Raw genomic sequence first — 26,285 nt, forward strand, 5'->3', positions numbered from 1 at the left:
CTACTTGTTTAAATAAGATTTAGATATTTACATCAGTTATTATGCACACTCAACATATCAAAATAAAAAAAAAAATACATTTTTGGTATATTTTTTATTTGGAATGTCTATGTCATTTAATATATAATTTATTTCTCTTTTTTTAACTTTCTTTCCTATCAAATAACCTAAAAAACATCTCACTTTGTACTTCTTTTCTTTCATTTCATGTTTGGATAGAGAATTTTAATTGAGAAAAGTAATTTATCAGAGAATTTGAATTTCTTTAATCTAAAATTCATTGCTTGTATGTTTTTTTATGAAGAATTTCAATTTTTAAAATTTTAAAATAGAATTTTAAACAACTAAAAATGTGAAATTTTAATTTCCTTCTAAAAAATGAGAAATTGAAATTTTCTTTTTGATAAAAGAACCTTTCAAAATATTCGCGTATTTCCTTTATAATCATCCTCTCTTCTACCTAAAAGTTTTCGAAATCTCGTTCTCGAACTTGCGTCATGATCTTCTTCTTCAAAAAATACTGTTTGAACTCATGGAGCGTCGATCAGGTGCGGCTGTAGGGGAACACGTAAAATTGTACCTACTTTGAAAAGAATAAGTTTGGAAGAGAGAGAACATTGTGCTCATAAATTCTCATTATTCAACTCTAACAAAAATACAAAGGTACTAGATATGTAAAGCTAACTGGCTAAGCTAACAAACTACTAAACCAGTTGTACAAGTAACAGAAAACTAACAAACTACTAAGTCAGTTATAGAACAACAAAAAACAACTATGCTAGCTAATAGCTTGCTGTAAAAACAAAACTCAATACCCGCCATTCTGGGGAGTTGTCGCTGCCTATCACGCAGCGGAGGTGCTCGTCGACGCAGAGGGTCTGAGTCATATCTTATGTCGTTGATTGAATGTTATGGTTGGGTGTGGTGGTATACGTCGTCGTGTCTCGGTTCTCCTACGACTCCCCATGCTGCATCAATATTCTTCTCTTTGGAAGCACACCAATCATATATTCTCTTCTCTTTGCATTCATTTTCTTTCACCCTCACACGTTTAATTTTCTTTATTCAAACACAAAATTTTGAAAATAAAAAAATTTCAATTGAAGTATTTAAAATTCTTAAAATTTAAAATTTTTTAAAATTTTAAATTCTCTAATTCAAACACACTCTTAAGTGACAAATTGATGTTGGTCTAAGATGGTGTTGGTCCAAAACACAAAAACTAATTAGTGTGAGAATTAATTTGATACATTGTACTATCAAGAACTTCAAAGGAATTTTTTAATCTTCAGAAGCTAATATATCTAATTTCAAATTTTGAGGATCATTTTAACTATTTACTTGTTTTGATATTGCATGCATATTCATCGTACATATAACTACACCCATAACTAGCCTCAGTCCCACAGATTTTCCACACCTTTGCTGCGTCTTCATCCATTGCTGGTCACTCTAAGACCAGGGTGGTTCTAGCAAGGAACACGAGATTGTCTATTCTTGAGTTGATCGAGGAGGACTTTCAATCGAAACTTGTAGCACCCAAGAGATTGGAAAACTCTTCTTCAATAGTCCTCATGGCCACACTCTACCATAGTGCCGACAGTCATTTGGAACAATTAATATAATTTCTGATGGGAAGAAGTTGACATAGAAATTTATATCAACCAAGCCAAACTCGACTATAATTTCTAACCTTTTATGCTATGCAAACAACGATAAAAGGGGAGGAAAAATAAATTGAGCATATGACTAAGGAATAACATAACATTACTTAACATAGCATATTATATTACATATTGTTGTTCAGTAAAATTATAAGATTAACTTGATAGTTAAAAAAAGAAGAAAAAAGACATCTTGGATTTGAATTTCTTTCACCAATAAGAATTAAGAAACTAATCATTAATATGTGTCGATAAAAAAAATGTTTTGTGGTTAATTATTAGCTAAATGTTAGGTCTGCAATGAAAATTACTAAACTGATTATGAATTTTAAAATTAGGCTTGCTATAAATTTTTTCCTTATACTGCAAATGTAAATCAAATGAAAATTTCAAAATGTTTTAAAAATTAATAAACATTATAAATAATTTGGCAACATTTTTTAAAATATGTACATGTTGCGTGTCAATGTGAAGTGAACTTGGTGGAAAGTGATCGTGATGACGATGAATGGTCATGAATCATGATGTTGTTAAGCACTTTAGTGATATACATTAGTTAGCCCCATAAGGCCATAAGTGAACAGTGAGCTTAAGGAAGCACACTGATTAGACCCCCACCGGCCAGAACCAGGAGTAAATTTCAAGTTTTCAGGAAAGCCAATGGGTGGGGTTAGGTGGAAGATATGATTATATCTCATACATTAGTTAAAACTCAAAAACTTTCAAAAACACAAGCTTACCATTTTTCCGGCCAAAGATACCCTTATTAGTTGCATTTCTCATCGATGGATTATATATATGCATTCATTCATGATCCACAATTAATTAGTTCACTTTCTCGTTAGACATGTTTCCCTTCCAAATCATGCATTGTTTTAAAATTAAAACACATGTAAATATCAGCGATAGCTAGGTAAATGAAACATGACCTGTTACAAATGCAATATATACGGACATGTGTCATTGGTTCAAACGACCCTTATTCGAATTTTTTAAGTAAATTATTATATTTGAAACTTAAAGATAAAAAAACATGTGATTAAGATGAAAATATCTTATTAAAAGTAATCATTCAGATTTTTTTACAAGAATTAATTATCAATAAACCAATCGACAATCACATTAAGGTCACAGTGACTCCAAAAAAAAACTAAAACACAATAGCAATACATTTTTTATAAAAAAATAAATTGCATTATTTATCATTAATTGAAATTCATTAAAATTTATGAAATAACATAGTTCTTACTCTCTACTCCATGAATTTTACTCACTATTTTAAAATTATCCGTAAATTTCTATCTATAATAAAAATAGTAAAAAAGAGGTTGGGTAATTGACTTGGAATCTTGTACAATCATGCATTGCTGGCTACCAAAATGGAAGAGCACGTAGAAAAATGAAAATGACGGACCCATGTTTCCTTTTTGTAACGTGGGGAAAGCCGAAGCACTTCCTAGGCCTTATCTTCGTAGTGTGTTATTTATTACTTTGCAGAAAAGAAAAACGGATGCAAGAGAAACCAAGGAACTAATTAAAAAGACCAAGTTCATTAGTTCAACTTCATCATGACTTTCAAAAGCTGTAATTAACATGGTAGCTTCACCCTAGTATGGGCCATGGCAGGGCATATATGCTAAAAATTATAGGGTCTGTAATACACGATTGAATGAAAAGAATAAAAGGGAGTAAAATTAACAAAATCTTGTACATCATGCAAACGAAAAAAAAAATTAATTTACAGAAAGATAGAAAGAGACATAATAAATAACCATAAACATTAACCTAGTCTGAAGTTCCTTACATCCACATAGAACCAACTCAAAAAAAAAAAAAAACCGAAAATATATAATAACACAAAAAGAAGAGCCTCTTCTCTCTCAATCATAAACAAAACGAATCTGGTAGTTCAATTCATTTAGAAACCTTAAATTAACAAAAAAGAGAATCATCAAAGTGATCAAGATTTTGCATGTACAACATCTACACTAGCGCCGCAAGACAAGAACCTATGAAAAATCCTAAACAAAGCAGCGCATGAAATTTCCCTCATTTTCCTCCAAACCAAACACTTCCTTCTCCTAACGCCATGATTATGTTGAGAGCTTCCCTGCTTCTTCACTCTCTCCTTAACCCTCCCGAAACATTTCTGGGTTTTCTCCGGCACACTCTCTTTCCTCGAAAACTTGTAGCTTCTTAGGTACATCTGCCTGCACGAGATGCTATCCACCACCCTCGGGTGCCCGCCACACACGTGCGAACCTCCACCCCTTCTCCTCACAAACTCCGCGTCCGATTCCGGCCACTTGTAGAGGTTCACGTACGTCGCACGTACCGGCACACGTGCGTCGTTTACACACTTCGATATGCACACAGAGCTCATCTTCTTCTTCAATTCAATTCCTCTCTAGGGGTATGCATGCAACTATATTATAAATTGTTATTGTAGAAATGAAAAGGAAAAGGAAAGAGTAAAAGGCTTGAATTGGATTGCAAGACAAGGGTGAAGGGTGTGGGGAAGAGGGGTTGATTTATAGTGGGTTAATTTTGGCACGTTATCATGTGTGATGATTTGCAATGACTATGTTTTTGTGAAGGGTATTAATTGAATATGTGTGAGAGTTTGTGCTGTTAGGCAAAGGTTAGATGGCCTAAAGAAAATTAATTATCTTCCAGCATATTAAAAATTGGGTTTTTCGAGATGTATAAGATGGATCGTGTTCGGTGGTGTAATAATGTGCCAAAATTACAGGGGGCTGCATGGAATAATCATGGTTTTCTTTCCCATTTTTTAACCTTGCTTTGTTGCTTCACTGTCAGCATTTCATGATGTGACATCATTGGTCTACTTGTGTTATTATTTAATTGATTGAGTATGCATGGTTCTTTCTTTCGATTTAGGATAGAAAATGTAATTTGATAGAGAATAAAGCCCCTTCATCTTTTATGAATATATTTGAAACTGAGATTTAGAAAGAAAAAGAAAGATAAAATAATTTTTTCATTATTAATAATTATTTTGTATTAATGATTTTTAAAAATGAAATGTATTAAATTTTCATTGTGTGTGTGTCTATATATATATATATATAATCATTAATTACTCCTTTGATTTAAAAATGAAAAAAATGCACTTTTTTTTAAACTTCTCACTCTCAAGTGCACACCAATGCTTAAAAATTGATGTTAATGATGAAAAAATATAAACTTCGTTAAAATATAGTATTTGTTATACTAAAAATATAAGATTTTTTTAATAATTATTCTATTGTTTATCCTTAATAGACTGATATTAGATTATTAACATTTTCTTATTTAAAAAAAAAAACTGAATGAGCTTTATTCACTAAGAAGACAACATTTATTTGTTGTCTGGACTAGGGCTCTCGAAAAGAAGAAAACATTTATTTTTAGTGGTCTGGACTTATTTATGGAAGTATATCAGAAAGAAATAAAGTGGAGAAGCACAAGAACAAAGAACTCCACGTGGGATTAGTTTTCTCTCAGAAGGCTACAGGTATCACTGTATTGCGTGAGCGTTTATGTGAATTTAAGAGAGCGTTAATGGCAGCATTTTATACTGGATGTGGATGACATATGCTAAACAGAAGAATAGCTACCAATTTCATCTTCTTAAATAAAGTGTCTGTTTGAATAATATGGATAAAAAAATATAAAGCAAATAATTTATTAAGGATGATTGATTAATTTTTTTAATAAAATTGATAATTATAATTAATAAAAAATAGTAAAAGTGATGATATTTAAACCAAAAAGCGTTATTGCCAACATTTATATTGGATGACATATATATGGTAAACATAGCGAAAGTGATATTCAAAACAAAAAATAAGAAAAAAGAAAATCTTTCTAATTAATTACTTCTGTCCATCGTTATAAGAATCTTTTAATTAATACACATTTTTAAGTAATTAATTTAATTAATCATATTAAATTTTTCAATTGTATTATTATTCTAAAATTATAATTTTTTCATCTTTTTTATTTATTTAATTGTGTTTCATTAATGTTTATTGAAAGAATAATTAAATAAGAATATATATAATAAAAAAAATTAATACATCTAAAAATTGAAAAATAATTTTTAGATTGGATGGAAAAAATAATATTTTAAGACACTTGTTAGAGACTTCAATAATAAAAAAAATGTTGAAAACTTAATCAATGTCTTTAAAGCATTGCAGGTACTTGTAAAAAAAAAAAATTACATTGTCATGTAATCACGTTGTTATATATTTTGAAAATAATTTCTAATGTGATTTATAAATATTGATTAAGAGAGAAAAAATATTTACATTGCACACATTTTAAACTCAATAAATTACTGAATACTAGTATAAACGTTTACAATGGTTTCAACTAACCAACAGGATTCCTTAAGCGTCCTATTAAGATAATCAACAAAGTCATTAATCTTTTTTGTGCGCTAGCTTGTTTTTTGGTATTAGATTTTTAGTTATTGTTTCCCAATTAAATGACATTGTAAACGATTAATGCAATTATGCAACTAAATTATAATATTGCAATTTTTTTTTTGTTTTAGATTATAAGTAGTAGATGTGACGTGGTCGTCAAAAAAAGATATGATAAACACGTAATGAAATAGTAAAAGAAGATATATCATTAAACTAACCTCTCTTTGTCCTAATCTTAGTTAAAAGGCTGAGAAAGATGTTAAAGTATCCTCTCTAAAGGCATTATAATGGAATTAGGTGGAAGAGATATGATATCGCCCAGCAAGAAAGTCTTAACTTTGGACCATTTCAAAGTCATCGTCTCGCAATTTGTTGCCTGTATTGTACGATTCGTATCTACAATTGGGAGTATGAAATGCAGACTTCAAAAATTTAAAATATGATTTACTTATTATTATTATTATTTTAAATGGTTTTAATTGATTTTTTCTCTCAAAAATATGTTAAATTTAAAATACAAAAATATAACTTTAATGCTGGATTAAGAAATTCACATTAAATTTTATTAAACAATTATTTTAAAAAACCAAACATGAATTACTTCACTTAAAACTAATTTTTATCCAAAATCAAATTTGTATATACTTCACTGTAAATTAAATAAAGGGAATAAACTTGATTTTGAGGAAAGAAATTCAAAAGCAAATTGAAACTAATGCAAGCAAATAATTTTAAATTGACTTAATCTCTTTATTTTAATGTTCTTATTGTCTTTGTGAATTAACCTTTGTTTCTTTTCAATATACAAAGTTGTACTCTTTCGGTTTTAGAATATATGACATTTAAGTTTTTACATAAGTATAAAGGATTAAAAAATGTAATTAATTTATTACATAACTTCTTAATATATCATTTATCTCTCTAATTAATGATTTATTTATTTTTTCCTATACACTATTCTTCCTAAGCATTTATTAAGGATATCCTTAAATTAATATTTAATATAATATTAATTTTGTAAAATGACATATATTTTGGAATATTTTTTTTCTCTAAAACATCATATATTCTGAAATAGAAGGAGTATTTATCTAATTGAATTGATATATACTTTAGGGACAATTATATTCCATTAAATCTATCAAGTTTGTGTTAATTGATTGAATCCTTAAATGATTAAACTCACTTTTGTGATTTAATTGTTAAGTCCTTTCTTAGGTTCTGACGAATGGGCTCACTTCTCAGTTCTTCCTTAAATATGTAAGCTTATGAAAAATGGTGGTCAAACACTTTGTATAGACAAAATCAATAAAAGATAAATCAAGAGAGAAAAAACTAAAAGAACATAAAACTAATTCAATTAAGCATCAATGGTCGTCAAGGATTAAGCCCAGGATAAGGAAAAAAACCAAATTGGGTAAAAGAATCAAAGAAGAAGCATATCCTCCGCTTTTGCTCTCTCCCATATGCTAATCAAGGTTAAGATTCCTAATCCCAGATTCAAAATGTTATTTAAAGAGAGTGAGCTAAAAGAATTTAAGCCCAAATTAAAATTGAAACCTCAAAAAGATAAGGTGTTAGAACAAGTATCTTTTAAGCTATTACTTTAAAGATTAATTTCGCCTTAAGTATGGGACTATTAATTCAAAGAATTTTACACACAAAAAATTGAATATAATTTTTTTATTAAATAAATTATTCTTACGTATAAACACATTAAGATTCATTAAAAAGAAAAGTTAAAATTTGATAGTAAGATTCATTAAAAAGAAAAGTTAAAATTTGATAGAAAAATAAGTAAAGTTTAATCTCAACCTTAACTTTAAGATATTTGATCAGTTAAATTACAATATAGAATTACTTATACGGTACTTAAATGACCTATTTTATGATATTGTAAAATATGTTTCACTTTAAGTTATATATATATATATATATATATATATATATATATATATATATATATATATATATATTTCATTTTATATATTGTTAATAATTAATATATTACGTCAATAAATTTATTTTATTTTATCTCATATATTACTGAGTTTCAATTAAATTGAATTTATATATTTAAATAAATTAGAGAATCAAAATTTTGAATTAATAAGATAAAAATAAACATGTTCCAACTCACACGCGTCCCCAATAAGCGCCTTATCATGTCTCCCGCCCTCACCACTCTGTCACCGCCGTTATCTCTTTCCGTTACTTCGGCGGCGCGTCGTCCACGGCTGACAGCGATGGTGAAGACTGAGAAAAAGCAAAGCCTCGGCTTCGGCAGCGATAAGAAGGAAACAAAGTGGCACTGCGTGGAGGGTTGTGGTTCCTGCTGTAAGCTTCAAAAGGGTCCATCTTTTCCCTCTCCCGAAGAAATTTTCGACGACCCTTCTGACGTTCAGGTCCATTTTCCACTTCCACCTTTTGCATTCCAAAAAAAAACGTTTTTTTTTGCTACACGTGATATACTTTGTGAAATTGAACTATGGACATGTCGTTTATAGTATGAAATTGTTTATTTGTGTTGCTTTTGTTGGTTGGGAATTTCAGTTGTACAAAAGCTTGATAGGTCCTGATGGATGGTGTATTCATTATGAGAAGAGTACTCGGAAATGCTCCATTTACCCTGGTTTGACTATTATACTCTCTCAATTTTGATATAATGATGTTTGAATTTCGTCAGTGGAAATGTTTGGTTTTAAAAGTTTAACTTTTCATTTCTTTGTTCTTTTTCAGAGCGTCCATATTTTTGCCGTGTAGAGCCAGAGGTATTTAAATCTTTGTTTGGAGTTAAAGAGAAGAATTTTCACAAGGAGGCCTGCAGGTTCACCTTTCTCACTTACTTTTTAATTATGTTTTTCAGGAATAGGGAAATTTTATTCAGATGAAAATGTTCTCCTAAAAAATTGTTTTGCTTGGTGTTATTTATATAAAAAGAACGTATTGAGTGAGAACATAATCTTGTCAGATAATTTAATCTTGACCATAACCAAGCATAAATGACTAGTTAAAACTAAATTTAAGTAAAATAATCTTGGCCATTCGGGAAGATGAGGATTAACTCGTCTCATGAGCTCTCTAGATATTTTTTCTGCATATTCCCATTTCCGAATATTGATATGCTAGTGGCCTAAAGCATTATAGTGGGGTAACAATCTCCTGAATTTTGTGAGATTGGAATAATTCTGAGGTTTTTACTTCAAGATGGCAATAGGTGCAACTTTGTGTCAAGGTTTGCTAATGAAGTTCTGTTGGGGTTGGTTACGTTTATGAGGTGGTTCCGTCGTATCTCTGGTTTTTTTAATGCAGAGTTAATGAAATGAAAATTATGGTAAGAAAGAAAAGCTAATTCCATATATACAATAAAGGTTTTTTTTTATCGGCCAAATTAGTTGTTAGTTTTTGTTAGTGTGGGGGATTCAAACCCATGACCTCTTCCCCCCTCTCTCTCCATTCACCACCTAGCCAACCTTATAACCCCATATATACAATAAAGTTAACATTTGTTAACCTTTGCGACTTTGCCTTTATTTGGTTGGGCACTAAATATGGGTAAGAGGCTTTCGAAATGAAGCTAGTGGCATAGTGGGTTCATGAAAATTGTAGTATGTGTTGTTGGGTTACAAGTATGAGGTGAAGTCCCACATCGGGTAGAAGTGGAAAGGTTGAACACCATATAAGTGAGGAGAAGACCCATAAACCTGAGCCTTAAGGTTTTGGGTTAAAGAAGACCACATCTTCCATTGGAGTGACTTTGGTCGATGTTTGAACTTATGATGTATCAATTAATCATCACTCCTCACAATGGAGAAGAGTTCATAAAACTGTCAGGCTAGCATATGTACATGCTGAATTTTGCTAAAACAGAAGTCACATTTCAAATTTTGTTGCCTTGCCCCATATTTTTGTGTTGACTTTTATGCAAGTTATCCACTGATTATTGTACAAAAACAAGCAAAAACTAATAAGCATAACATTTTCCTTGAAACTATTTTTTCTTGAATCAAAGGCACCCTCAGAAGTGGGCTTATTTCTTATCCAATCTTCTTTCTTTCTTGCAGTTTCTGCAGGGACACAATTAAGTCTATTTATGGTCCCAATTCAAAGGAGCTTCATAATTTCAACAGCTCAATAAGGAACTCTTCTAGTTAGATTTTGTGGGATTTGGATTCTTAATTGCTCAAGGTTGTTTTCTTGTCTTTACCTTGATTAATTATTATGCTGGTGGGAGTTTTCTTGCTTATAACTTCTGAAATATGATTTCTTGATCTAATGCAAGTGCTCAAAGTAGAACTAGAACCTAGCAACACTGGGAAAAAATAGCTATGGATTTGCGGGTTATTATTGTACGCTCTTTTTTGGAAATTATTGATTATTTATTGCCATATATCTTATTTTGGGATAACTGAAGGACCCTAATTAGTAAAACCAACTCTATTCAGTGACTGATAAAACAACAACAACCAAGCCTTTTCCCACTAGGTGGAGTTGACTACATGAATCAGACAATGCCATAATGTTCCATTGTATCTCTAAATCTTTTTTAATTCTTTTGCTTATGGTTTTTCTTAGTCTCCCTCTGCCTCTAGTGACTAGGCTATCCTCCATCTGATCTACTCTCCTTACTAAGGCTTATAAGATCATCCTCACACATGCTCAACCCTCTAAGGCAAGAATCTACCATCTTTTTTACAACAGATGCTACCCTAACTTTTTACTCAATGCATTCATTTGTAATCCTATCTTTTCCAGTATGTCCACTCATGTAATGCCAGCACTCTCATCTCTACTACATTGAATTTGTTCTCTTGGTTTTTTGCTGACCAACATCTAGTTCCATAGGACATCACTGGTGTTATGGTTATGTTGAAAACTTTCCTTTAAGCTTGAGTGATAACTTTTTATTACAATAAACACTCGAAGCACTTCTCTATTTCTTTCATCCTGCTTGAATCCTCCATATTTAGTGGCTTCCATATTAAAAAGATGTAACGACTAGAGTTCATTTAATAAGAAGTTGAGAATCTTGATCCATGGAAGCAACTTCTTTGTATAAAACTTACTGAGTACAAACAGAAGTTGTTCCCTGTAATTTTAAGATGCCGAAATTTTGACTGAAAGTGGATTATATACTAAATGGAATATTTGTAACAGCTGGTTTTTCACTGCCTTACATATTGTCTGGGATGGGAGGAATTCTCCACACAATGCATGTGCTTATGCTTTTCAAGCACTGTGCTATGGATCTCTACTCTTATCGAAGCACAGCTACTATGTTAGTGTTTTTAGACTGGCACAAACAGAAACTTCCATTCAAAATTGAATATTACTTTCACATGTTCCTCCTAGATAACTATGTTCATGAAATGCTTGCTTTGATTATCATGGTCAAGCTCTCCCATGCCAGGTTTTTTGCTTCTCCTCTGGTCACACAGAAGCAGTAGCAGCTGGTTCACAATTCAAAGCATCATCTGCGGTTGTGATTGCTAAATTCTGTGCACTTGGAAATATGAGCTTAGATGGATGGTTAATAAAATAGACGTTTCAACTTATTTGAATGGGCTAATTTGATCATTCTATTGCTTATAGAATAGGCCCTACCCTAGGATCGATACATCATGGATGCTATATTTCTTTACCATGACAATTTTTTGATTTTTCTTTTTTTGGTACATGTTTATAAAACGTCTGTATTATCTATACTTACATGCATAGTACCTATTCAATGATCACCCACCTTTTTGCATGGAATATCTTGTGTCTCAGATTCAGTAATTTGCCAACCTAAAGAAAGAGCATTACGCATAGTATTTATTTATTTTTGGTTAAAAAAATTATAGCATCGTTCTCTACTTTCAAAGACTCAAAAGCGAGAAAAATTATTTACTTTTGTCTTGCATTCAAATACAAATCTACGTTGGACTTTGTTATCGCATGCATCTTGATTTTCATTTACGTTTGCAGCAATGGAAGAAGTCTCAAGGATTGCAATATATGTTCACTATGTAATGCAGCAAAGAATGAATTTTTTTTAGCTGATAATATGGAGAAAAAGGTGTTAAGAGTCCCACATTAGGAGACTGAAAAAGTATAATAACTTTTCAAAGAAGGGGATTTGAACGGTGGAATCTAATACTGATTCTGGCAGGAGAATTTCTGGTCCATTACATTAGGAGTTCAGAGATAAGAATGGAAGGTCAAATAGATGTCGGTTATAAACCTTATTCTTACCCTTCTTTTTGGCTATTCATTTTGCCTTTGCGCTCTGTAAGATTTTTGCCAAATAAAAAATATTGGCCGCAAGAGTAGCAAATATACCATAAAACATATCTAAAATTTCATTATAGTGTTAGAGCTGTAACACATAGGATGGGACTCCATTGTAGATGCTCTAAAAATAATGATCATTCATGACATTTATTTATTTTACTTTTTTGTTTTTACAAAATTGCTGAGCATAACTTAAAGATGAAGTACACCATTTATTTCTTTTTCTGTTCTGTTTCTACTAAATTGCCGAGCAAACCTAAAATATGAAGTACAACGTAGCTCTATTTCATGTACAGGTGTATATGAACATTGGCACACCTTTCTTCCCGCTTTGATGAATATTTCCTATAATCGGCATAGTCGCATGTTAAACCAGAAGAAAATAATTTCTCATTCTTTTTCATAAACAAAATTTTGAGGTTGACCTATACTGTGAAGGAGGTATTTTCTTCACTATCGTTATATCAAATTGCACTACCAAGGCCCAGCTCATCCCCAATGTCATCATCATCTTCAAATAACTTCAAAAGCCGAGCCTGGTCCTGTTCCCTTAACTTCTTTCGCCAGAACTTATATGCACCCACCACTCCAAGAATCAGTGTAACTGAAACCAAAATACTCAGCAAAACGACAACAGCTATATGCATTCCTTTTCCGTCATCATGCTCATCAACTACAGAACATGAATACAATTAATTTTGTTAATATATAGAATACCAGAAAGATAAGCAAGTAAATGAGTATCAATGCAAGCATACCCAGAAAATAAAATTCAAGTGCTCTCTACATAAATAAAAGGTTGGGAGGGGGGAGGTTGAGGATATTTCATACTTCTATCCTCGCTTTACAAAGTGGAACAAACTAAATACTGGCATTCCCAGTAATTCCACAGGTTGACAGGTAAATAAAGATTCGATATTAAGAGGAAAATAGTTAAGCATACAAGATTGCAAACCAAGATTCAGAACCCTATGTGATGCAACATTCCTCCATCTAGTTGGTTATGACAAAATAATAATAATAATAATAATAAAGTGACCGAGTAAACTATTCTCTATTCTGTTATATTTTGTGTTTATTAAAAAATTGACAAAAAAACATTTTTTTACAATAAAAATTGCTATAGTTAAATCTAAAAGGTGTTAGGCCGACTAGATTTGTTATCAGTAGTTACTAGTTAGCTCATAGAAGTGTTTCGTCAAGTGCTATTCCAACTCTTGTTTATCTAGCTTTACATGTGGAACAAAAGGGGGGAAAATGCATTTAGTGTAACAAAATCTTCAATTCAAATGGTTGGGTACCAAGACGTACCTTCAGTTCAGCTATACATCAAATGCATGCAGTTTTCTGGTTTTCTCTCAACATATAATGCCGAATAAGGATAGAAATGAAATTTGACTAAAAAAATATGCTCACATTTTCTGGAATTATTTTTAGCATTTTGGACAGCTTTTAACAATAGAGGAGATGTTTGCATAATAAATGCAGAACACAAAAGAGGGACAGAATAATTTAGTTTATTGTTTGTTTCTTCATAATCTGAATTAAAAGTTTACTAAATTTAAGATCTTTTATTTTAATTTAAATACCCAAGTTATCCATGGTGAACAAATCCAATACAACAGCAAATTGAGGTTACTTGCTCTTTTGTTGACATAAATGATTCATTGGTAAACAATGAGCACTATAAATAAATATCAAAAGAATCATTCATACAAATTGAAATTAAATATTTTAGATAAATATACAACTTTTGCAATGCCATATCCTTGGTCACAACTACGTTTTTTCAAATAACTAGTTGACATATGTTGTCAAATGGCATGATTATGGTAATAAAGAATCTTCAAAGAAAAAGGTTGCAGGTACTCACCACCAGCAAGAGATAAGCACTCAGGGCACAGGAAAGTAGCATTGAATTCCTTTTCCTTGAACCGAATATATTCACCGTTGGGTGCAGCAAAGTCAGAAGGACAAAACTCCCATTCGTCAAATGCATCATCCGAAGTAATGCTGTCCTCCTCATAGAATCCACACCGCTTGCATTTTTTACTTGAAAAGCTGCTTAAAGGCTGGAACAAGCACAATACAAAATCTCAATATTAGCCTCAAGCATTAACATATTCAGGTTGCCAAGCAAAGCAATCACTCAAAGTTCAAAAATTATTCCAAGAATGGTAGTCAAAATCAAAATGACCCTACATTTGCATTGCTGCATCCAAAATTTCCATTTCCAGGACTCAAGATCACAAACACAGTCCCCTTCAACCAGAACCAAACAATTAGTATGTAATTAGAGACTTATTCTGTAGTCAAGTGTTGAAAATTAATAATTCCTTGGTCAAAGAGGCATGGGATCCAAACTTCCAGTGTATCACATCACATCCCAATCTCATAATGTGCCTAGATTCACATTGGATCATTCAAAAACACATTAAAATATCAACTGACGTAATTTCAAATAAATGTTCATATTTTTGTTCCAAAGGAATTGATTGTAGGTCTAAAATTAATTTTGAGTTTAATTAACTTTTGTGTTAGATAAAAAAAAATTATAGTGAGTTTTACTACTAACTTGTTTCTAAAATGAAAACATTAAATCATTTTCACTTCTAAATCAATATTCACCAAAATCAATTTTGCAACAACTCACTCAAACACAGATAGTAAGAGTTAGCCAAATTTAAGAGTGTAGAGATATGCATCACTTGATTTACTTCTAATAAATTCATGATGGATATAAAACAAATAAAAATAATAAAAAGGAGAATTAAGACATGAAAATAAAAGCAGTTAATGGAAAGCCAAAAAGGAGAGCAAAAGAGTGTGTAAGAAACCTGCCAAGATTCTTGACCATTGAAAGCATAAATGGCGTGGGGTTTCTTGACATCTGGAAGCACCGTCTCGTTCTCCCCTTTGCATAGGAAATACACCGTTGTAGTGGCTTTCAGCCACTCGTGCGTTTTAAAAATCTCAATTGATCTCAGCGACACAATTGCACCAAACGTCAACCCTGCGCAAATGCAAACAACCACAGTTAGTTACTTACTTACACAACCCGTTCACACAAATAGACAGAGATTCCACAGAATCACGCAAATTGAGAAATCAGGAATTGATGAAGAAAAAGAGAAGCGGTTAGTTCGGGAGAGAAATTTAACCTGGAAAAGAGGTGAAGAATATGGAAGAGATGAAGAGGAGAAGAGGAACCCTAGAATTGGGCATCAAGGACATGGTGAGAAGTGGAATGCAAGAAAACGGTGGTTGTTGTTCGGGGAAGGAAGGTTTTGAGTGTGCGAGACTGACAGAGTCGCGTGTGATTGGTTGACATCCCGTCTGGTGTACGCAATGTGCGCATTACGCACCTGCCAACGCAATCGGAAGAAAATGAGGTAATGGCTGCCGTTGACTTCACCTTATTCAAAGCTCAACACCTCCTCCTCTTCGCGTCCCCTAATCCAGTCGTAACCGTTTACCTTTACCCCAATCAGTTCATAGCTGGGTCTTTTTTTTATCGGGACGCCACTCAACTTTTCACCCGGGTTTTCTTTTAAGAAAATTGTTACATACACATCTTTATTATCCATTGAACACTTCAAATATATATAAGTTTGATAAGATTTTTTATATGACAGGAATCAAAATATAGAAGAAAGTAAGAGGTGTTAATAAGATATTTCAAATAATGAGGTGTATGTGTATTTTTTTTTAATAGGTAAAATATATTTTTAATTTCAATTATTTAAGGTTTTTGTTTGATTAAATGTAAATGGGTCTTGATCAAATTATTTTTTTCGTTTGTTTATTTTTTTTATCTTTGTTGTCAATTTTTTTGTTGAATGATGACATTCCATATGAAAATAATTAATAACATTTTTAATGTTTTTATCAAGTCATTTTTTATAGTTAAAAATCGTTAGAAAAAAATTAATCACAAATTAACTATGATGTCATTATTTGAAGAAGATCAAGATCGATCAACATTTAGTTGAGGGATTAAAAACAAAAATCATGAATAATTGAGGGATTAAAAACACATTTTGTCCTTTTTTTAATTTGGATATACTCCACTATTTAATTGTGAAGTAAGAATTTTAAGAGTTTATTGAAATAAAATTAATTAATTAATTTGTATGTCTATGTCATTTTATTTAATTTTATTAGGTTTTTATAGTTAATTAAGTTCTTTACATTAAAAAAAGCTTTTAATTAAGTCCTAATAATATTAAATCCCTCATGATGTGTTGTGCCATAAATTTGTGTTGTTAAATGTCAAGATGAGTAAACTCATTCCATTTGGGTTTTTGCTTAGATTGAACTAAAAATATATGATGAATTAGGTTGACTTACGAGTTTTTGATTGTTTTGACAACTCTGTTAAATCTCACCATCTTTTATGTGTTGGTAAAAGTTAGGAATATGTTAGCTAGGCGTATGTAAAGTGAAGTTTTGGGATAGATCTTGATCGAGCTACAATTAACTTGTTATAAGAATTTAGTAAGGTTAGTTCCATTCTAAGTGAGACTTAAACCAAAATTTGAGAGATTTTTTTTTCAAAAATTCCTTGAATGGGTCAAAAAGACCCAAGTCAAGATCCTTGGCAAAGAACTTGGCCTATCAGATGGCCTTATAAAAGCCATTTTCATGCTACTCAACATCCTCTTTCTTGTACACCAACAACTCCTCTTCAAGCTCTTTGTTGGCCTCCATCTCCTTGGACGCCTTGAGCTCAAACTCCTCCAACCTAGACTCAGAATCTTTCAAGTGGGCCTCGAGTTCAGCAACCACCTTGGTGAACTCGTCCTTCTCAACAGCAATGCTTTCCACCTTGCCAATCAAGTCATTTTTCTCCCTCTACAAGCCCTTGCAGCACTTAAACAACTCATCACCATCCAATCTGATGCACAACAGCTTGGCAAGAACATTGTCAACCTTGGATGATAGCTGATGGTTCGACTTCACGACCTCAGTAAAGGCAATAGTAGCGTTAGCCACCTTAAGACGCTTCACTCTCCAAAAAGTTCGAGCAGCGACCCTCCACTTGGCAACCTCGACCTCTAAAAATGTCACCTTGCTCAAAGCTTCCTAGTGCCGCTATCCATTTTCCTCCAGAATCACTAAACTTCTTTGGAGGAAGACCTTCGTTGAATCAGATGCATTTTGAACCACAACTGACTAAATAAGATTTTTATCAAAAGGAAACACAAAGCCAATCAGGGTTTTCTGCTCCAGTTTATAAACCATACCCCATAGTGAATTACTGTTACAAGAAGTGTACATGTGACATAAGGAGACGTTAGGGTGAGAAAAAGAGGAAGGCAATGCTGATGTTAACACAATTGAGGGGAGAATCGATGGAGCTGAAGAAGAAAGATGCAGCATTTTTGGAGCACTCGTGATCGTCACACCAACACTCAACAAGGACGTAACAATGGTGGACAGAGGAGCCACAACAAGACCGACCAAAGAGATCAGCGCAGTAACCACAACAGTAGGAGAAGCAGAAACCTCCTAAACAGGCAGGGAAATATGTGTTGGAGGAGCAGGAGCCTAGACGGTTGGCGGAGCTAAAGGTGGACCTTGCGAACTAGAGGGGTGACCTGAACCAGGCATCAACCCAGCAGTCTGCCTCATAGCTTAGAGGCTAAAAAGGGACCTCGACTTCTTGCGGCCTGACACCCCAGTGTTGTCATCACGCTTCCTCTTAGCCAAAATAGAGAAAGGTACATTAGGGGAGACCTCAACAACTTCATCATCATTAGGGTCAACCCTAACAGTAGGTTGATCCCCTTCTCCAAAAGGAGGATCGACAGAAGGTGGCATAGTCCCACCCGTAGGTTCGACCTACAAAATGCAGCAAAGTTAAGTCATGCCAAAACCTACCTCAGGCACAAAGGAAGGCAAGGAAAAAAAATTTATAGTCCAAGGTAGCGAGAAGATCGTCTGTTAAAGGAAGAGGCAGGATGGCCTACGCATCCAGCGAGACAGGCAGTTACTCCAAGATGGCCTTGTCAACCCTTTATACTAGGGTCAACAAATCCTCAGCAAAGGACTTAAACTTGGTAGGGTCTAAGTGCCAGTAGAGCGGGAAATGGGGTTCCCTGTCCCGGTTGAACAGTTGTGCAAACCCATCAACCACGACATCAGTAGCCAGGACCTTGAAGAAATGGTCCTTTAAGCGACGAAACACATTCGAGTTGAACTCGAACAACTTCTTGGACACGTTGTTCAAGGAGACACAACCTATCTTGCCCATCAATTTCATTTGAAAAAATACAAAAATATCGACACACTAGACCGGATGTTGAAGAAAGGGCACAAGACCTCGAAGGCCCTCACCATAGCCCAACTATTGGGGTGAAGCTGAGAGGGGGCTACATTTAAGTACTCAAGAAGAGCACATTGAAAAGAGCTCAAGGGTGGAATCAAACCCAAAACCTCAAAGAGACATCTATACATGAAAAAGAAGGGAGAACTACCCGACATCACCCTCAAAAAGGGGATATCGTCAATCTCACATGCCTGGATGACTATCTTGTAGGAATCCTCCAGATTGGCCAATTTCACTTGTCGCTCGAGAGTAGCGACACTCGCCGCAGAGGTAATAGAGGATCGATATTTTAAAATATCATCCCTCATCCACTCATAGCCAGTGACAACAGAAGAGGTCAATGGCGACCCAACACTGTGGCTATGACGCAACTTTTGGACGCAACTTCTATGGCTATGACACACAACTCTTCCCCAGAAATAGAAAGGGGGAAAATCATGGTAATTGGAACCGGTTCTCCGTCCAGAAAAGCAGTAGAAAGTTGTGTCCTCCTACGGAGGCGAGAAGTTCCTCCACCAACACGACTCGAGACTGTCAACGTCTTTGAGGAAGAGGACTCGCTATCAGAGGCTTCATGGCGTGTCTCCTCCTCCGAGGAGCCGCCAATTTGGATGACCTTTCGGTCCACCATGGGTTGTTGAATTGAACCCTTAGAGTTGCCATCGCCCATACCTATGGTGGAGTCAGAGATGAAAGACATTCTAGAAGAGAATGTACCTTAAAACAAGAGAGGCAATCGAAGAAAGAAAGATTGTGAAGGTCGCAAGCAAAATGCTAGGAGATTGTAGAAGAGGAAGCAAAATTCAAAAGAGATGGTGATCCAAAACCGAACGTACACTCCATTTAAAGTGGAGGCGCAACTCTTTGGTAACTGGCGAGAGCTGAAATGATGCCCAAAAATTTCGCACCACAATTTAGCTCCACTCACCCACATACCGTGTCTCTAGTACGTGTTCATTCACAAGTGACACATACCCAAGAGTAACGCATGTGCACTGCACTCGCCTGCAGCAAAAGATGAAAAGAAAAGCTTGCCTTCAATGCATTCTCCAATAATCATAAAAGGGTATAGTTATCAAAAATAGGGACCCCCCTTACCTGACACGTCTGACTTTGCCTGCAATAAAAAAACATGTCCACCCTGGACAACTTGATAGAAGCGGCTTGGACAACACTTGTCCAGGATGGGGGGCTTGACAGACCTATAACTCTCGCACTTGTCAAGGTAACCACTCTTGACATCGAATAACACTTATTTATGCTTGGGGGCTCGATGAACTCGCATCCCTCCCACTTGTCAAGGCTACTACCCTTGACATCGGACAATCTCTTTTTCTCGCAAGCTAGCCCAAAGCTTGGGGGGCTTATGTACTGTCTAGGGTGCACAAAATACTCATCACATGCTACGTGGCACTCCAATACACACGTCAGCCTTGACACAAGAGCACAGACATTTCGCCTTTAATAGTCAGGCTCCCAAACCGACAGATTATCTCTAAACACTTCATTATTCGAATATTAATGATAATGTTGTAACCTCTTTATCAAGTGGCAGGTACCCAATAATCTATAATATACACATTATCTAAAAGCGAATTTTATCTACTAGCTATTATCTACAAGCTAGCAATTATCTGCAAGGGTTATTACACCACTATAATATCCCTTACAAATAAGGACTCGCAGCTCCCCCTCTACTCTATAAGTACCGGGTTCTATCTCACTTTTTTCATTTCTCATTCTCACCTAACTCGCGTACTTACTTAAGCGTCAGAATCTTTTATTTTGCAGGTTCCTCTTCTTGTCCTCTTAACAAAGGGTACTTTCAGTCTAATGTGCAAGATCGTGGAGCTCATTTTAGCCATATCCACTCTCATATCGGTCAACTCCAGATTTTAGTAAATATAGATAAGAAAGAAGACTGACCATAAAAAGATAGGCTAAAATGATTCAGCCAACATTGCCTTGGTTGAATATGAACTGTAACACAAACCCAATAATAGAAAGCTGAAGAAATGCTCTGAACATGGCATACACCATCTCACGCTCGAGTCCCAGCTTCCCCATAAAGGGCAAGACCACGGCCAGAAACACAACATGCCCTTCAGAAACTCCACCATCTATGAGAAATTCGTTCCCGTGAAAGGAACATGTGGGTGGAATATGTGGTTCTGAAATGGCGTTGTTTTGGAGAGGAATGATTCCATAGTAAAGTAAGTGTCCAGGGAAAGGGTGGTCTAAATGCAAATGTTATATTGGTGAAATGCAGAAGCGACCTTCCCCTGAATGTGAGTCATCTCGTGGAGTTACTACCCGTGCCAAATCAACATGCTCCGCAGGATTTGGCATCTTCTATGCAATCAAGCATAAATGATATGGTTGATTAGTTAGTGGTATATTATGTTGGGATGCTTCCAAAATGATTGACCAGGACGCAATATGATGCTTTAGTTAACTTTGCTTAAACATTACCTAAATTTAAAGAATTAGACTGAATTTGAATAAAATTTTCAGTTGGCACTTATAAAAAAATATAACCAGAAGATAAAATAAATTTGAGAATTTTTTTTATAAGTTAAATAGATATGTTGTGTTAAGTTAACTTATGAAAAAAGTTCATTTCTTTTTAGCTCTTTTTCTACAATTATTCATGAAAGGTTTCATCCAATCTCATAACTATAATCTTCTAATTAATTTCGTAACGAAGATACCTTACTAAAAAAGAAATTTAATTATTCATTTGGTGGATGATTTGAATAGTCAGCTAAGTGTCCTTTATTCCTGATTTTTATTTTAGTTGTTTAGATATTTTGTACGTGCATAAATTTGTTTAAGTGGTTTTAATTTTATTCTTCTGTTTAGAACCCGTCACTTTGAGTGTATTTAGTTTAGACGAGAAAAATAAAAAATAAATTTTTGAATTAAAATAGAATGTAAAAGATATAAATCTCCCAGAATAAAGTATAAAATTTCTCTTCTTCAAAACAAACACACCTTTTAGAACGAGCTTGAGAATATATATATATATATATATATATATATATATTAAAAATAAAAAAGTGTTATAAATTTATCATTTTTATTTTATTTTAATTAACTTTTTGAGTAATCTGACCACAAATACATTTTGGGTTGCATTTTGATGGCTAGATGCCTAGATAGAGTGGCTTAAGCAAGTTTGTCTGTTTCGACTGGTCAACTTATTTAACCTAAAATGTGGATTAAAACTAAATGCACCTATTTAGTTAAATATAATTTTTTTTGGGGAACATATTACAGGTATCTTTTACTAAAAATAATTCTTCTCAAATTAAATATAATTATTATAGACATTAAAATTCTCTATATCTGAATATTTAACACAATCTTAGTTAAGTTCTCCTTCAATAATTAACATTCTTATATTTATAACAAAATGTGTACTTTTATTGTTGTCGAGTGAATGGTGCTATCGGCTATTCACTAGATCTTGATTAGCTTTAAGAATCAAGCAAAACCGAATCACGAGCTTCTCAGTACAAAATCGTATGGCCACGAAAACACTTAATTGGGCCTCAGCCCAGCCCAAAATATTTTTATAATTGTTGAATATAGAACAGAAAAACTAGGAGAAATTCGAATTTCGAAAGTGCCTCGCGAAACAAATGAATGAGGATCCGTAACCTGGTGGCACCCACCCTTCAATTTCAAACACAATCGACAGTAACCGGTAACCTCCGACGAAGGCTCTCCCCCCCCGGCGTCGACTTCGCCGCCTATGGCTCGGCCCTCCAGCACTGCTCCGACCACCGCCTCCTCCGCCAGGGCAAGCAGCTCCACGCTCGCCTCATCCTACTCTCCGTTACACCCGATAACTTCCTCGCCTCGAAACTCATCCTCTTCTACTCCAAATCCAACCACGCGCACTTCGCGCGTAAGGTGTTCGACACGACCCCCCACAGAAACACCTTCACGTGGAACGCCATGCTCCTCGGCTACTCCTTCAACAGCATGTTCCGCCACGCGCTCAACCTCTTCGGGTCGTTCACTTTCTCCACAACCCCCAACGCCTCCCCCGATAACTTCACCATATCCTGCGTCTTGAAAGCCTTAGCTTCGTCTTTTTGTAGCCCCGAATTGGCGAAAGAGGTTCACTGTTTAATCCTTCGACGCGGGTTGTACTCTGATATTTTCGTTCTCAACGCGTTGATCACGTGCTACTGCAGGTGCGACGAGGTTTGGCTTGCGCGGCACGTGTTCGACGGAATGTCCGAGAGAGATATCGTAACGTGGAACGCGATGATTGGTGGGTATTCTCAGAGGAGGTTATATGATGAGTGTAAGAGGTTGTACTTGGAGATGTTGAATGTTTCCGCGGTTGCACCCAATGTGGTTACGGCGGTGAGCGTGATGCAGGCGTGTGGACAGTCCATGGACCTTGCGTTTGGAATGGAGCTTCACCGTTTCGTGAAGGAGAGTGGAATTGAGATTGATGTTTCGCTCTCCAATGCTGTGGTTGCTATGTATGCTAAGTGTGGTAGGTTGGATTATGCGCGGGAGATGTTTGAGGGAATGCGTGAGAAGGACGAGGTTACTTATGGGGCAATTATTTCGGGGTACATGGATTATGGGCTTGTTGATGATGCCATGGGTGTTTTTCGAGGGGTGAAGAACCCTGGATTGAATATGTGGAATGCTGTGATTTCTGGTATGGTTCAGAATAAGCAGTTTGAAGGGGTTTTTGATTTGGTACGGCAAATGCAGGGTTCTGGTTTGAGTCCCAATGCTGTCACACTTGCTAGCATTCTTCCTTCGTTTTCGTACTTCTCAAACCTGCGAGGAGGGAAAGAGGTGCATGGTTATGCTATCAGGAGAGGTTATGAGCAAAATGTATATGTGTCAACTTCTATTATTGATGCTTATGGAAAGTTGGGGTGTATTTGTGGGGCACGGTGGGTTTTTGATCTATCACAGAGTAGGAGCTTGATAATTTGGACATCAATTATATCTGCTTATGCTGCTCATGGTGATGCTGGTTTGGCACTTGGTCTCTATGCTCAGATGCTAGATAAGGGAATTCGACCTGACCCGGTGACATTAACTTCTGTATTGACAGCTTGTGCTCACTCTGGATTGGTTGATGAAGCTTGGAATATCTTCAATTCGATGCCCTCAAAATATGGCATTCAACCTTTGGTGGAGCACTATGCTTGCATGGTGGGTGTTCTTAGTCGAGCTGGTAAGCTCTCAGAAGCAGTGCAATTCATTTCTGAAATGCCAATTGAACCAAGTGCTAAAGTTTGGGGTCCTCTACTACACGGGGCTTCTGTTTTTGGTGATGTTGAAATCGGCAAGTTTGCTTGTGATCATTTGTTTGAGATTGAGCCTGAAAATACTGGGAATTACATCATTATGGCCAATTTATATGCACATGCAGGGAAATGGGAACAAGCTGGTGAGGTTAGGGAAAGAATGAAAGTAATTGGGTTACAAAAGATCCGTGGAAGTAGCTGGATTGAAACGAGTGGAGGGCTACTGAGTTTCATTGCCAAGGATGTGTCAAATGGAAGATCTGATGAGATTTATGCATTGCTGGAAGGGTTGCTTGGTTTGATGAGGGAAGAAGGATGTGTATTACAGGAAGAGTTAGATTATGAGAATGTTTTTAGTTAATAACTGACATGTGATAACTTGCACTGAAATGATCATTCGCCTCTGGTATGGCCAGAGCAAAAAGAGACCACTCAACTTCTGAGATGCAGAAACTAGATATCACCTGTATCTCAATACTCAGCAAAAATATGAAGCTTTACTGGGTGCACAAGGTCAAGAATCAGGCTCTCCTTTTTTTCGAGTGTCTATAGAAGAAATTTATGCATTGCCTGCTGGTTACTGTTTTTCACCCAAGTTAGTCTAGGCTAAGAAACACATGGCTCCAAGGAGTACTTGATTATTTTTCTTTTGGGTAATGAAGGACTGCCATCTTACCCTTGCTTTGTCAGTTCAGTTAAGATTGCATTGTTTGATAAATCAACTCTGATTTCCATCCAGGTTGGTTGTGACTTGTGAGTAAACTCTGAATTTGAGCAGAAAAAGTTGCATTCTGGCTGGCAGTTATAACTTTAATAGCAAAGGGGCTTCCTTGTGGTTAACTACGTTTTTTAGGCCAAAGGAAACACACACTACTGAAGTGGGTCTTGGGGAAAACTCACAGGCGGCCCCACGGTGAAGTTGAGATGCAAAAGGGAATGTAATAAGGGCAACGTGTATTGTGGGGTTTTAACATCTGCTGCTTGGTGCTTGCTGGAAACCAGATATCGTATGGGAACTTGCGAGTTTCCCTTCTATAAGTAGTTTGATTTATTGTAAAAGGAAAACTACATTGTGATCATGTTATGCGAGCATAGGATCCCCGATTATCAGGATGAATACTTTTTTCTCTTTCAGATTTATGGCATTAAGGTAGATACGGCTTGGATCGATGAGATGGGGACCTAATATTTTGTGAAAAGCTAGAAAAAGGGACACTTTCTGTTGAAAATAGCCAGAAGATTTTTTGGGAGAACACCAAATTGGTGAGATGAGACTTAGGAATGCATTGAACATTGATTTTGGCGATGCCAGTTGGAATTTAACACAGGAAGCATAATTGTTTTATTTGTAGTCGTTTTTAGTGGGGCTTGTCTTGCATGCACCTTTTCCTTTTCACATCTTTACCACATTCTTGTCTCGAAAATAGTTTTCTTGCTAATAAAGCATACGAGATCTGTTCAATATCCTTTCCTTTAATCATGGCTTGGTTTGCCACCATAATGCCATCTTTCTCAACAATAGGTAATGGGCCAATGGCTACGAGGCCTTATAATATTTTGTCCAAAATGCCCATGATCCTAGAAATACATTATCCCTTTCACATTCACATCACGAAAGCAGTTTGCCAGGTTTCCACTAATTAGGATTTGTGCATGTATACGAAGAATGAGAAAATGAAGATGCCTAATTCCTCTACAGCGGAAATGCATTATTGTTTTGTTTGATGTATTCGATTTAGTGACAAGAGGAACGAGCCACGGGCATGGGCCAAGGGAGGAAGTTACTCTTCTGCTTGTATTGTTGACATTAGCAAAATCGGTCGAGAGAAAACATCTGGAAGAGATAATGAAAAGCACTAGAGTAAGAAAACGTGCTTGCTCTGGACACTAACGTGTGGACAAACGCTGCCACTTCATTTGGTATACCATGTCCACAAGTGTCACACCATTGTTATTTATCCCACATAAAACCTTCCAGATTTTCTACCGCCTTCAGTAACTAAATCAGGTAATCTACAATCTATCCTACCTCCACTCTTTGCTGATTAATTTGTGGTTAATTAAAATTAAATTTTGAACTATTGAACACAATGAAAATATGTTTAAATTATTTTTAACTACAAATTTTACATTAGAACATGTACCCGCTGTGAAAAATATCTAGTACTACTATAAAAGACAAGTCCTTAATCTGAACAAGTCAAAGACTGTTATTCATTTTCTTTCCATTTTATTACATGTTTGACTATGATTGTAATGTACAACAGAATATTTTGAAGCATTAATGACT

The 26,285-nt window shown here is 35.0% G+C and overlaps 4 protein-coding genes across 8 annotated transcripts; 2 read left to right on the forward strand and 2 right to left on the reverse strand.

Annotated features, from left to right (window-relative positions):
* Positions 1 to 3,421: 3,421 nt before the first annotated feature.
* LOC114381493 lies at positions 3,422 to 4,402 on the reverse strand. The gene has a single exon (XM_028340764.1). The coding sequence runs from the start codon at positions 4,045 to 4,047 to the stop codon at positions 3,625 to 3,627; it is 423 nt and encodes a 140-aa protein (XP_028196565.1). The 5' UTR covers positions 4,048 to 4,402; the 3' UTR covers positions 3,422 to 3,624.
* A 3,826-nt stretch (positions 4,403 to 8,228) lies between these two features.
* On the forward strand, positions 8,229 to 12,551 carry LOC114382269. 5 transcript variants are annotated; one of them, XR_003660230.1, is made up of 6 exons: positions 8,229 to 8,505; positions 8,654 to 8,732; positions 8,840 to 8,927; positions 10,165 to 10,288; positions 11,258 to 11,378; positions 11,497 to 11,854. XR_003660230.1 is itself a non-coding variant. In XM_028341565.1 (5 exons), the coding sequence occupies exons 1-4, from the start codon at positions 8,266 to 8,268 to the stop codon at positions 10,253 to 10,255; spliced, it is 498 nt and encodes a 165-aa protein (XP_028197366.1). In that variant the 5' UTR covers positions 8,229 to 8,265; the 3' UTR covers positions 10,256 to 10,288; positions 12,068 to 12,551. The 5 variants fall into 5 exon arrangements, 4 of the variants coding, with proteins under 4 accessions (XP_028197366.1, XP_028197367.1, XP_028197364.1 ...); XM_028341565.1 differs by lacking the exons at positions 11,258 to 11,378; positions 11,497 to 11,854 and adding an exon at positions 12,068 to 12,551; XM_028341566.1 differs by lacking the exon at positions 11,258 to 11,378.
* Positions 12,491 to 15,955, reverse strand: LOC114382268. The gene is made up of 4 exons (XM_028341562.1): positions 15,535 to 15,955; positions 15,211 to 15,386; positions 14,247 to 14,445; positions 12,491 to 13,046 (listed from the first exon to the last, which is right to left on the reverse strand). The coding sequence occupies exons 1-4, from the start codon at positions 15,605 to 15,607 to the stop codon at positions 12,838 to 12,840; spliced, it is 657 nt and encodes a 218-aa protein (XP_028197363.1). The 5' UTR covers positions 15,608 to 15,955; the 3' UTR covers positions 12,491 to 12,837.
* Positions 15,956 to 22,126: 6,171 nt separating this feature from the next.
* Positions 22,127 to 25,443, forward strand: LOC114382469 (pentatricopeptide repeat-containing protein At2g37310). Its single transcript, XM_028341915.1, has one exon. It carries the CDS (start codon positions 22,353 to 22,355, stop codon positions 24,354 to 24,356), a length of 2,004 nt encoding a protein of 667 aa, XP_028197716.1. The 5' UTR covers positions 22,127 to 22,352; the 3' UTR covers positions 24,357 to 25,443.
* Positions 25,444 to 26,285: the final 842 nt, after the last annotated feature.

The sequence above is a fragment of the Glycine soja genome, chromosome 13, assembly GCF_004193775.1.
Source record: "Glycine soja cultivar W05 chromosome 13, ASM419377v2, whole genome shotgun sequence".
Taxonomy (NCBI): Eukaryota; Viridiplantae; Streptophyta; class Magnoliopsida; order Fabales; family Fabaceae; genus Glycine; species Glycine soja.